The sequence below is a fragment of the Hypoxylon trugodes genome (assembly GCF_022578975.1).
Source record: "Hypoxylon trugodes strain CBS 135444 unplaced genomic scaffold F4822scaffold_12, whole genome shotgun sequence".
Taxonomy (NCBI): Eukaryota; Fungi; Ascomycota; class Sordariomycetes; order Xylariales; family Hypoxylaceae; genus Hypoxylon; species Hypoxylon trugodes.
In genome coordinates, this window is record NW_026250027.1 from 900,829 (window position 1) to 913,573 (window position 12,745).

The window sequence follows — 12,745 nt, forward strand, 5'->3', positions numbered from 1 at the left end:
TCCGACTTTTTTCTTCCCATTTTCTTCGTTCCCAAGTTCTGTCGTGACACCAAACTTAGCCCTTCTTTAACCCTTCTCTACGCTGTGGAACAAACGTAACTTCAGCACCTCCAGGTTTCTATACGAAATATTTATTGGTTCTATAAGGAATCCCCACAACTAGTACGACTTTAAAAAGGCAGGGATCCTAGATGTACACACATGTAGGACTTAGGCAGTATAGGTATCATTGCATACACGTGCATACCTAACCTAATCTGACCTTACATGTATGTACATAGGTACATAGGTAAAAACAGGCAGGGAACCTCGGATACCAACGCTTCACCTCCACTCTTTTCCGTTCGGCGTCAACCTTCTTCAGTAGGATCCACTCATTAGAGTACTGTAGGTACCACCAATGACCAACCTAATTCATGTAAATCTAGCCCTGAAGGTTTTCTACCTAGGTAGGCATCCTGAATGCTCCTTCCCGCGTGGGATGGTATGACTTCCACAGCTGCAGCTACGTAACAGTAGACTAAAAACTAAAAAACTATGCCAGCGATTTCCTTAAAAAGCAAGGATGATGGATCGCTTACGCCCCTGGACCCCCATAATGTCCACAATGACTACTCACAAATCTTCCCATTACAACCCTTAGCTATTACCACTTCTTCTACTACTCTTCCTGATACTGCAACCAGCTCCGCCTTACCCGCAAGCCTAGTCAAGGTCTCAAACCCCACGTCGCCAGCCTCCTACGATACAAATATTGCCGCTTCCTCGTCAGATTCGACCCAAGACCTTTCTACTAGAACTCCTCGCTCCCCGTCGAGCACGAGCCATGAATTCCACCAAACCGAACTCGACTTCCAGGCTAATCCCAACCCTGCCGTTGATAGTCGAGGATCAAGGATCATGTCAAAAGCACCCCTCTTGATTCGCTCTTCGCCTGGGTTCGGAACAGGTTCCTACGGAGCTGCTCCTATCCACCCTGAGATCACGGACTCGGATAGTGAAGGTGATGTCTCAACATCATCTCGCCAAAGACGGTCCAACACGGAAACCTCCAACGCCAGGCGACGTCACTCTGCTAGTGCCGGTCGCTCTGGAACATTCCGAACAAGCACATCGTCTCTAAGTCGAAGGAGAAAAAGCCAATCCGAGGAGATTGGAGGATCTACTGTGGCAGATGGCCTCGATGGTCGTTCTAGTGTTAGCGAGAGACCTTTAACGAATGATTTGGCATCGGATACGAAGTCGGACGACTCAACCGTCGACGATGAGGATGGCCTCCACGACGCGAACGAAGGAGCCGACTACGACCCTCCTGATAATTCTCCCTACGCTCAAGTCCGTGCTTCAGTCTCGCCAATCGATAATACGGCCCTTTCCATAAATACACCTCGCATGTGGTTTCTATCCACACTATTCTCTATACTTGGTTCTTCTACCAATCTCTTCTTTTCCTTGAGATACCCTAGCGTTTCCATTACACCAGTCATAGCGTTACTTCTCGTCCACCCACTTGGTCTCTTGTGGGATTATATTTTGAAACGACCAGACGACCCTCCTGAGGAGTTCGAGGATGGCGTGCGAGTAGATGACTTATCCTCATCGTGTAGCGACGGCCAGAGCTCCACTGCTCTTAAAGAGAGAGGCCGCGCGACACGCCTCCGCCTTTGGTTGGCTCAAGGTACTTGGAATGAAAAGGAGCATAGTTGCGTATACGTGAGCAGCAATGTGTCTTTCGGGTTTGCGTTTGCGACGGATGTCATTGTTGAACAGACACAATTTTACAAACAAGATGTCGGCATTGTCTATCAGCTCCTACTCACACTTTCAACACAAATTTTGGGGTACACTTTTGCCGGCCTAGCAAGACGGTTTTTGGTACGCCCAGCCGGAATGATCTGGCCTGGTACACTGATGTCTGCTGCTATGTTCACCACACTTCATAAAGAGGAGAACAAACCGGCGAATGGATGGAGCATCAGCAGGTGGAAGTTCTTTTTCATCGTCTGGATATCAGGTTTCTTCTTCTACTTCCTTCCCGGGTTACTAATGCCAGCATTGAGTTATTTCAATGTGATTACTTGGTTCGCTCCAGATAATGTTGTGGTCGCAAATTTGTTCGGAGTCGCCTCTGGCCTAGGTTTGTTTCCTCTTAGCTTTGACTGGGCTCAGATCGCCTATATTGGTTCGCCTTTACTCACCCCCTTCTGGGCCGCAATGAATGTCATCGGTGGACTGGTAATAGTGATGTGGATTATCGCACCAATTGGATATTATTGCAATCTATTTTATTCGTCTTACATGCCGATTCTCTCAGCATCCGTCTTCGATAATACTGGCAAGATTTACGACGTCAGCAAAATCCTTACGGCGGATTTCTTATTCGATAGAGAAGCGTACTCGAACTATAGCCGTGTATTTCTACCGATAACCTATGTTCTCAGTTATGGACTTCAATTTGCGGGGTTAGCATCCCTCCTTACACATACTACTTGTTGGCATGGCAAGGATATTTATGTTCAATGGAAGCGCTCCCTACAAGAAGCGGATGGAGAGAGTAGGCCAGCATATCAGCCACTCGAGAGCGAAAGCAATGGGGATACTCCTAATAGGGATCACCCAAGCATCACGAGATCTAGCTCTACTTTTGACAACATCTTAAGTCACGAAGATGTCCACAATCGTCTCATGAGGAGATATAAGGACGCACCCATCACGTGGTATCTATTGACCTTCGTCTCAATGACAATAATCGGTATCTTCGTCGTCGAATACTATCCTATCCATTTGCCGTGGTACGGACTATTACTCGCTTTGGGGATATGCGCTGTCTTATTTATCCCGATAGGCATCGTGATGGCCGTGACAAATCAACACAGCTCGATTTACCTCATCTGCCAACTCATATGTGGTGTTGTCTTTCCTGGGAGACCTGTCGCTAACATGGTTTTTGTAACCTATGGCTATATATCGTCTGCTCAGGGCATTAAATTCGCGGCAGACTTGAAACTTGGCCACTACATGAAAATACCGCCGAGGCTCTTATTTTCAGTGCAAATGGTTGCGACGATCGTCTCGTCGGTCACACAGATCCTTGTACTCAATTGGATGTTTATTAACGTCCCGGGTATTTGTACACCCTCGGCTATCAATGGCTTTACATGCCCGATCGCCCGTGTCCATTTCAACGGGTCGATTTTATGGGGTGTTGTCGGCCCAGCCGAATTCTTTGGACCCGGTGCGACCTATCGCCCTTTGGTATGGTGCTTCTTAATTGGAGCAGTCGCTCCGATCCCTCTGTGGTTATATGGCCGTAATAAAAAGTCGAGCATCGTACGGAAGATAAACCTTCCTGTCCTGTTTGGATCGCTAAGTTGGATCCCGCCAGCTACGGGACTCAATTTTTCGGTTTGGGCTGTCGTTTGCTGGGTCTTCAACTACATGATTAAGAATCGCGCGTCGGCTTGGTGGGCAAAATACACCATGACTCTCAGTGCCGCACTTGACTCAGGCTTGGCGTTTGGTATCGTTGTCGTCTTCTTTGGCTTCATTTATCCAGGTTGGATGAAAGGATTCAGTTGGTGGGGAACGGATGTCTATAAACAAGGCTGTGACTGGCAGGCATGTTCATACAATACGGTACCTAACGGCTCTCATTTTGGTCCAGATAAATGGTAGATTATGGCATATCTTAGATTTTGGTCATGGGATATATGTGACTTCGCAGAGATGATGGGGAATTAGCGAGACGTAAATCAGCGTCTAAATACGAACTAGAATCTGGATTTGGTTACACATATCGATAGATTCTACAATAGCAATTTTAGAGCATAAATAACACTTGAACAATACATGACAGTCTCTTATATACCTAAAGAAAAAGCTTAGGAGTTATGCGTATTGGTTATATCCTTATGTGTACTCGGATTTTATCTACGCTCAAACTAAATATATGCATTAATATTTTTACAACATCTCACCAGTCATTACTTATTGATACCTTATATTCTTCCAACATGATTTCATGCTTGCCAGACTAATACAATAACCGAGTCTACATCCGATGGCCCATCTTGCGTATGTATCGTATCGTCTTCAGGCAATCGATCATCCTCATCTCCGTACGTGACGGGTGATCCCTTTCGCTTGACGTAAGCTTGCCAGACGGAATTACCATCAGATCCCAGGCGTGCGTCGAGTAATCGCCATGTACGCTTCGTTCCAGCCCACGAGACAACTTTGCGATCGCGTAACCATTTTTCAGAGTCATCTTCTCGGTCGAAAACCAGACGGTCGCCCGTCTTCACTTTTTTGTCTTTGGAATCGCTACTATCCAGCTGCTGCGAGCTTTTAGTCACGGGCAACACGTCTACGCCGTCTGGGTACTGCGAGATTGTGTGTCCGTTTACTAGGATCCATCCGTCCTCCCGGAAGAAAAAGCGCTGTAGAAAGCAATCCTCGCCGCAGAGCGAGGTTATGAGATGCGCTTTGTTAGGTTCGAAGCGGTGTCGGTGCTTGTAGTGGTGCAGGGAGAGGGGTTGAACGCCCCCTTCGTAGCCCGTGCGGAGACCGTAGAGGTCGTCTCCGGGAACGTAGAGGCTGGGAAGAATGTGAAGTTTCTCAGAGGTATTCTCGGTGATGCAGGTATATAGCGCTTCATCCCATTGGCCTATTTTCTCTGCTTGGTGCTTGGTGTCTCGCGCCGTAGCGTTTAGACACCGCAATTGCGAAACACTGTCCGCCATTGGGGGTGTTAAGAATACGGCACCACCACCGTAGGTCAGTGTAACATTATTCCCAATTATCCAATCTGAGCGCTCGCTAGGCACACCTAGATAGGCTTTCTTTTTAGTATTGAATTTTCCTAGACGAGTCAATAGCTTCCCTAGAGAAGAAAAGAATACGTCGTCATCCACTAGAGCTAGGAATTTCTTCTCTTCCCCTTCTTTTAGTAACTCGTCTTTGCGGTTCACAAGTAAGCGCACTAGGTCCAGATATCGTGCCGTGCTGTCCTCCGCTGGAAATATCGCGACCTTAATGCCTAAGTCATGCAATTTAGTCTCGATATGGCTCATCTCTGAGCTGAGGGCGCTATGCAACGTAAGGATTAGGCTGGCTCCATTTGAGTTCCCCTTTCCATCGGTGAGCCACCGTGCCCAGTCGTGGATTAGAGACGAATTTCCGTAGAGTAAGCGATCGTACGAGGTTGAAATGCCAAATAGTAATGACGAGGCGTCTAATTGATCTGGCGTAGCTGATTTGGTCACTGGGGTGGTTACAGGCCCTTCTGCGTGTAAATCGAGATGTTCATCGTCGGAGCGGACTCTTTGGAAATCTCGGGGCATAAATTTAACAGTCGGGATTTCCGTCATGCTGCTTTTTCTAGCTTTGGAATCAAAATCCGGTCGTATCCGCCTCGCGAACCATGGGACATCGTTGGTGAGTCCATATTGCTGTACCAGCTGTCTTAGATAGATGCTTTCTTCAGATAATGGCCGAGTGATTCCAGTTTCATTCTGCCGGCCACCCCTCGTTTTCCCATCAGTGTATTCATAAATGCTCGGAGGCGGGGGTTGCCGCTTGTACAACCTGAGCGTCGATAATAAGATACAAAAGACAAGAAATGAGGCGAGGATTTGGAATGTCCGGACACGCCCGTAAGGGGCGAACGACCGGAACATGACTTTAGAAATGATTACAGGCGTTTCGAAAATAAATATTATGAACGAGTGTAAGAATCCAACACGAAACTCATTTATGATGAAATGTTTAGAGGCAACGAATGACTTGGATTGGAGGGGTATTTCCTTGTAAGGGATTCATGCCAATGACCGCCCGCAAACTTCGTTATCGCAGAGACGCAAGTACATATATACCCTAGGTATATATGTAGATTGTAGATTAATAGTACCTGGCTGCAGTTACTGTTTCGACTGCCTGGACTTAGAATTTGGGATTTGGGACTACATATGTAGCTGTTTGTTGTCATCGCTATTGTCACATTTTCATCGTGGGTAGCGTGGGTACAAGTTCTTCGAAGTTGTAACAATTAAGAAATAAATACGAAGGGGTAAGAAGGAAGAATTTTGAAGATGATAGCAATCATCACTGACCTTGTTTTTACTGACATACCTATAATATAACCCGCGTCATGCCAGTGGGAGGTATAACATACCTAGGTACTGTAGAAGGGTAGATAACAGCAGCCTACCCCTATAGAATTTAGGGGAGATAACGAACAAAAGAGCCGATCTCCGCATAACTATTGGAGCAAAGACTCCGGCTGAAATGCCCTAGCTCCTTAAGATTACTTGCTTTTAGTATGCATCGAGACCGCTCTAGTTCGCTGCATAGTAACCCCCTGTTGAACCCCTGATTAGAAGAACTCCGCATCCTATTCGGGACCTAGTACCTAGCTCTAAGCAAACTGCCTTCACATCGTACCATGAATTATGAATTTATGGTAGCAGAAGAATGATGGACCTGGAAGTCAATTATAACATTAGGTAGACTGCCTAGGCACCCTGCATTAAACGCACCACCAACATCCATCCTCCACAGATATAATGGCTATGAATGGACTTTTTGCTGCCATGTTACTTACATAGGTAATTTATAGCTCCAACTGTTAAGATGTTGGCTTCATACACCCTCCAACCATTACCGTGATAATTGAATCCGAACCTGATTAAAAACAAGGCTAAAATATAGTGCTCATAGAAGAAAAACAAGGTAGGATTCCGAATTGCGTCTTGATTAACGGAAATACTTTTCTCAGGATGATGAGGTCGAACCCTATATCGGAATGATATAACAATATCGCAGTAATCGGCTTTACTTCTTTGGTTCAATCGCCTTCGAGGCTCTAGTGCCAGATACTTTGCTGCTGGCGGGTGCAGTAGCGTAGGATGCTGGTATGTTGTTTTGGACTGTCTGCCTGGCGTCTCGGAACATATCAAAACAAGAGGCGGTGGCTTCGTTGATATCTTGATCTGCGGGCACGAGAGCTGTGTCGACAATGGACTTCATGTGTTCTTCGAGCTTGTAAAATTCATTCCTATCCGAGCGGTACCTATCCGGTAGGCCGCTGTTGTGTAACAGGGCAAGGATTCCTCCGACACAAGTGTTGATCGCAGCAATAGAAGTCTACCTCGATGATTGCAATTAGTATTTAAACAATAATTTGATAAATTTTAGCATAGTCATGGGTGCGCCCGGTATGGGATGGCTTACGATTGCCGTTCCTTCTTTGTTCGAAGATGAAATTGATCCAAGGGCTGTCAAGACGGCACTCATTGCAATCTGGAGAAGCATCAAGATCCAGGTGACGGTGCTCACACAGTGAAACCAGTATGTAAACTTGGTCTTCTCAACGAGTACGTCTTGATACAAACCATCTCTAAACCCTTTTGGCGGCCACCATCGACTGGTTGGACGAACGACCTCTTCGCTCTCATCGTCTTTGAATACACCGATGCCTCGGCAGAATTGGACCCATTCAGTATGAGACAGTAAGCGGTAGGTTTCTTTCCCTGGGCTTCCAGGCTTTTGGTGGACGCCGCCGGCATGTCCGTTGATTGACTTTGGAGAACCCGGTGCTGGCGGTGCTGGCTGCTGAGAGGCCATTGCGGTGTCAATATTGAGCCGTGGAATTGAGGAACGATAATGGCCGGAGTTTTTGGATGGGTAAATTGTAGCCGCCATCTCCAGAGTCTAGATGGAGTGATACTGATCCGTAGGAAAGATAAATGAGAGAAGACGGAGAGCCCGAGATTTAGGATATATTGAGGGGATGTCATTTCCAGCTACAATGGCTTCCACTTGGGGATGTGCTTGAAGCTACGACCGATATCCCTCTCAGGAGTCGAGGGAGCGACTCTGTACTATTCATTGTAACGCTCTCTCACTCCCGCAGAAGGTCGAATGAAAGAAAGGAAGACAATAGCTATTGAGGTAGCTGCTGACTGATTATACCTACTTAGACATCTAGAACTCCACTAGATAGAGCGAAGACCTGTATATTTTAAAAGGAGCACTTTCTTTGAATCGTGATATCTGCGCTCGTATCCTTGGGCAGATGACATTGGTTGGCGTTGCCATGTAAATCATCGTTTAATAAAGTGTAGGATGACTCTTGCATGCTAAGGATTGGGGAGAAAATAATAGCAAGTTCTTTCTCATATTTGGAAATTGAGAAGGGCTAGCATGTCAGAAATAAAGTCGTTACTTCTAGAATGATGTCTCTTGTGACTTCTATATTGATCAATTGATCACAACCTTAGATTAGAGGTGGACAAGATGAGATGAGATGAGATGCTGGAGAAGCTACGGCGTACCTTCGCCTGTTAATTATAGCGCTTTCTAGGTGGGGTAACCACCCTACAGGGGAGCTTATATGTACGTTGACCGCCCGGCAGAATGGAGCTAAGCTAGAGAGCACCCCACCTAAAGAAAAGATTACGAAAAAAAAAAAAAAAAAACTTGAATGCATTCACGAATATACCTACAACACGAGACAATTGTGTAATCTACGCTTTCGAGGCCTAATTGTATGCCCTTCACCCTTTCATACGCATCTACTCGTCTCTTTCTTAGGAATGTAAACCGATTTCTCTTTAAGCCGTGCCCTCTTCGAGCTGTGCACACCATGACTTCAGAAATTAAGAACGGCGCTTCCACTGCGACGGCCGAAATCCAGACTATAATACGGGATGGACAAGAATTCACCGAGGTCAAAGAAGGGTTGGCTCGAATTCTAGTTCCTTTCTCAACGAAAAATACTACGAAAAATAAGTTGAGCGACGTCGAAGAACAACAAAAAGTCTTTTATAATCCTATCCAACAATTCAATCGCGACTTGACGGTTCTCGCTATTAAAGCATACGGACAAGAGGCCCTAGAGAAGAGACGGTCTAACAACGCTGACAGGGCAGCAAAGAGGAAGCGCGACAAGTCAGACTCTGGCGCAGGCAGACAAAAGAAACAAGAGAGGATAGTAGAAAATGACGAAGGTGCAACATCAGGAAATGATGCTGCGAAGAATGATGAAGCTCAACCTATGGAAGTTGATGAACCTCCTTTGGGTGTACAGAACGGTCTAGATGCCAGCGTCGAAGGTTCCGGAAACACCAATGGCAAATCCAACACCAATCACGCAGAAGAAGATCTGCAAACAAATAAAGAACAAGAGACAAAATCTAGCGAACTGAAACGAGATAATCAAACTACAACTCCCAGATTCACCATCTTGGACGCTCTATCAGCCACAGGACTTCGTGCCCTACGATATGCACAAGAATTACCATTTGTCACGTCGGTTACCGCAAACGACCTTAGCCCAACAGCCGTTGAGTCCATCAAGAGGAACGCTGTGCATAATGGGGTTGAGTCTAAGGTGAACGCCACCTCGGGCGACGCCCGTGCGCATATGTACTCCCTACTTACACAGGAAGTTGCAGAAGACAACGTTAAAGGGAAACATCAAAACAAAAAAGGTGGTCCAAAGCCCAGCAAGAAATACGACGTGATAGACCTTGACCCATATGGAACCGCCGCTACTTTCTTTGATGCAGCGCTCAACGCTGTGAGAGACGATGGTGGTCTATTATGTGTCACATGTACAGACTCGGGCGTCTGGGCATCACATGGATATCCAGAGAAGGCTTTCGCTCTTTATGGTGGTACTCCTGTGAAAGGCTTTTATTCCCACGAAGCAGGGCTGCGCCTAATACTCAATGGCCTTGCCTCAACAGCAGCGAGGTACGGATTGGCAATAGAGCCCCTCCTTAGTCTGTCCATAGACTACTACACGCGAATCTTTGTGAAGGTTAGGAAATCGCCAGCGCAAGTCAAGTTTCTTGCAGGAAAGACCATGATTGTGTACAATTGCGATCAAGGATGCGGAGCTTGGGAAACACAATTCCTAGTTCGCAACAAAAAGACGCCCAATAAATCCGGAAAGGGCGTTTTCTACAAGCACGGGCTAGCTATGGCGCCAACAGCAGATAAGCAGTGTAAAGAGTGCGGATCGAAGATGCATTTAGCTGGGCCGATGTATGGAGGGCCATTGCACTCGCCCGATTTTATTAACAAGATATTGGATGATCTACCCAATGTCTCTGATGACGTATACGGCACGAAAACGCGAATAGAGGGAATGCTACATACTGCACTTGAAGAGTTTCTTCCGCCTCTGGAAGACAATCTACAAAGCTCCAGAGAAGACGAGTTTGCTGCAGTCGAGCATTATCCGTTCTTTTTTCATCCGTCCGGTCTTTCGGGTGCGATACACTGCATTTGTCCCGACGAAGACAGCTTTAGGGGCGCCCTACGCCATCTAGGCTATCAAGTCACCCGTAGCCATTGTAAGCCCGGTAGTCTCAAGACGAATGCGCCCTGGTCCGTCATTTGGCGCATTATGCGAGAATGGGTTCGTCAAAAAGCACCTGTAAATGTCGAAAAGATTAAAGAAACTACGCCGGCGTACACACTATTAAGGCTAGGCGAGAAAAATGAACCCACAGAAGGTGCAGAAGACGGAGACCACGATGTAATTGAGAAATTAGAGGTTGTGTTCGATCAGAAACTGGGGCGAGACAGCTCAAAGAGGGGTCTTGTCAGATATCAGACGAACCCTAGAGAAAACTGGGGGCCTCTGACTAAAGCGAGGGGACATTGATGGCGGTAGTTCGATCGTATAACAGGTATTTAGGAGTTATGAGGCAGGTTTGATGTCTATGAATGCGATGGCTGATTTTAGTACACTCAATGATACCCTTTTTCTATTTTCACGTTCGCTTTTGCTTTATTTTATACCACCTACAGTACGTCCACAGTACCTACCTAGGTAATAGTAAAAGTGAAAGATTACAAAACCTATTGCTATGGATAGCACCTAATATAGAACCCCCACCTGCTATTGACCAATCTTATAGCTTTTACGAAACTCCCTAACCAGCCTATTGGAATCGACCTATAAATTCAGGATTATGCAATGAGACCAATTCAGCACACCATGTGTGCCCTGCGTCCCTGGTGGGTGGCTCTCGCATTAGTTCAGCGACCCGGAGGACGTTTAGAATCATTCTATTTCTACCTACGGACCCGCACCCAGTCATCAAGCTAGCCCTTTCTCAGCTTCAAGTTGCTGATACCATTCAATCGTTTCCTCTAGTATGACTTGCTTCCATTTTTCATGACAAGTTAGCTTATCAAAACGTATACAACTTCGAATATAAAACCCAGAAAATAAAACTACGAATGATTCGTTATATAGGACTTCAAAATGCCTACCAATAACACCGATGGTATCTCCGGCACCGGACGAATCGAAGCAGGCGACGGCCTTCGTTCCGTCAAGGCCTGGGAAATTGTCCTCATCGCGAAACAGGCAGAGGAAACAGAGGAATCTAGTTCATACGATGTATTCAGTTTGAAAGAAGAAACCGGAGAGCAAGGGCCATCGTTTAAGTTATTGAAGTCCCGACTTGCAGATGTACCATCGTATTTGTTGGATGATCCCTTAAGTGGGGAGATCCCAGAATACCTGCGGAGCGGACCGTCGCGACATGTTCACATTGTCATATCGACGGGTTCCGGCACTGGTCTCGCCTTAAATTTTTACAATTCCGCTCTTAAGCCTTTACTAGAAAGCCTAGGTGTTCTCCCTTTAGAACCATCCGCCGACTTAGCGGATCGCTCGAAACCGAAAAGTTACAATCTTGTCATTACCCAAAATGCCGATACTGTGCGCGACTTCGCTCGAGATATCAGCAGCACAAGTCGGGGTGCCTTGCAGCATACTATTGTCTTACTAAGCGGCGATGGCGGTGTAATTGAGATGCTCAATGGTAGAGCACCGCTAGAGGAGGCAGAGGGAACAGAGGGAACAGAGGTAGAAGCCCACCTACCCCTAATTGCGACACTGCCCTTAGGTACTGGGAATGCACTTTTCTACTCACTGCATAAATCTGTGGGTGCGATATCCGAGACAACGGCTCCCTCTGGCCTTGTCCAAGGCTTGCGAACTTTGTTCGGGGGAAAGGCTGCACCGCTACCTTCTTTTAAAGCCGAATTTTCCCCAGGCTCTCATCTTATCGCTCCCGGAAGTGCTGAGGATGGGATCGACCCTGATTCCAATAATGTATCCCATCTTTACGGGGCTATCGTTGCTAGCTATGGTTTTCATAGCCAATTGGTGTGGGAGAGTGACACTCCGGAGTACCGAAAACACGGCGCTAAGCGGTTCGGTATGGTTGCACAGCAGCTTCTGAAGGAGAGCCACGCGTACAATGCTATCGTTGAATTGGCCGCAGAAGATGCTTCTCGGTTACAAAAGCTTGACCGAGACCGACATGCATATATCCTTGCCACAATGGTTTCCAATCTGGAGAAGACGTTCACAATTTCACCGGCCAGCAAGCCACTGGATGGTAAATTGAGACTTGTTCACTTTGGCGTTGTTAGTGGTGAGAGGACTACAGAAATCATGATGAAGGCGTATGATGGAGGAAAGCATGTCGATTTGAGGTGGACTGATGATGATGGGAAGGAAGAAAAGGTTGGGTACGATGAAACTGAATTAGTTAAGATTACGACTCTAGAAGAAGATACTAGATGGAGGAAAGTCTGTATCGATGGAACTATAGTAGAATTACCCCAAGGTGGTTATATAACGGTGAAGAGGGAGAAGAAGCCTCACTTGCAAATTCTATTAGATCGATTAGTGGTTGGATAGACGTAGATATCA

The 12,745-nt window shown here is 46.4% G+C and overlaps 4 protein-coding genes across 4 annotated transcripts; 2 read left to right on the forward strand and 2 right to left on the reverse strand.

The window, feature by feature from the left end:
• The first annotated feature begins 94 nt into the window (after positions 1-94).
• F4822DRAFT_94310 (OPT-domain-containing protein) lies at positions 95-3,847 on the forward strand. Its single transcript, XM_051464204.1, has 2 exons — positions 95-223; positions 282-3,847. The coding sequence occupies exon 2, from the start codon at positions 538-540 to the stop codon at positions 3,673-3,675; it is 3,138 nt and encodes a 1,045-aa protein (XP_051308933.1). The 5' UTR covers positions 95-223; positions 282-537; the 3' UTR covers positions 3,676-3,847.
• On the reverse strand, positions 3,668-6,420 carry F4822DRAFT_94307 (glycosyltransferase family 31 protein). Its single transcript, XM_051464203.1, has one exon. It carries the CDS (start codon positions 5,676-5,678, stop codon positions 4,020-4,022), a length of 1,659 nt encoding a protein of 552 aa, XP_051308934.1. The 5' UTR covers positions 5,679-6,420; the 3' UTR covers positions 3,668-4,019.
• On the reverse strand, positions 6,279-8,315 carry F4822DRAFT_422325 (uncharacterized protein). Its single transcript, XM_051459883.1, has 2 exons — positions 7,231-8,315; positions 6,279-7,143 (listed from the first exon to the last, which is right to left on the reverse strand). Exons 1-2 carry the CDS (start codon positions 7,699-7,701, stop codon positions 6,832-6,834), a joined length of 783 nt encoding a protein of 260 aa, XP_051308935.1. The 5' UTR covers positions 7,702-8,315; the 3' UTR covers positions 6,279-6,831.
• A 329-nt stretch (positions 8,316-8,644) lies between these two features.
• On the forward strand, positions 8,645-12,733 carry F4822DRAFT_439147 (TRM-domain-containing protein; the record flags this gene model as incomplete). The annotated part of the gene is made up of 4 exons (XM_051462599.1): positions 8,645-9,008; positions 9,180-10,607; positions 11,006-11,069; positions 11,410-12,733. The coding sequence occupies 4 exons, from the start codon at positions 8,645-8,647 to the stop codon at positions 12,731-12,733; spliced, it is 3,180 nt and encodes a 1,059-aa protein (XP_051308936.1).
• Positions 12,734-12,745: the final 12 nt, after the last annotated feature.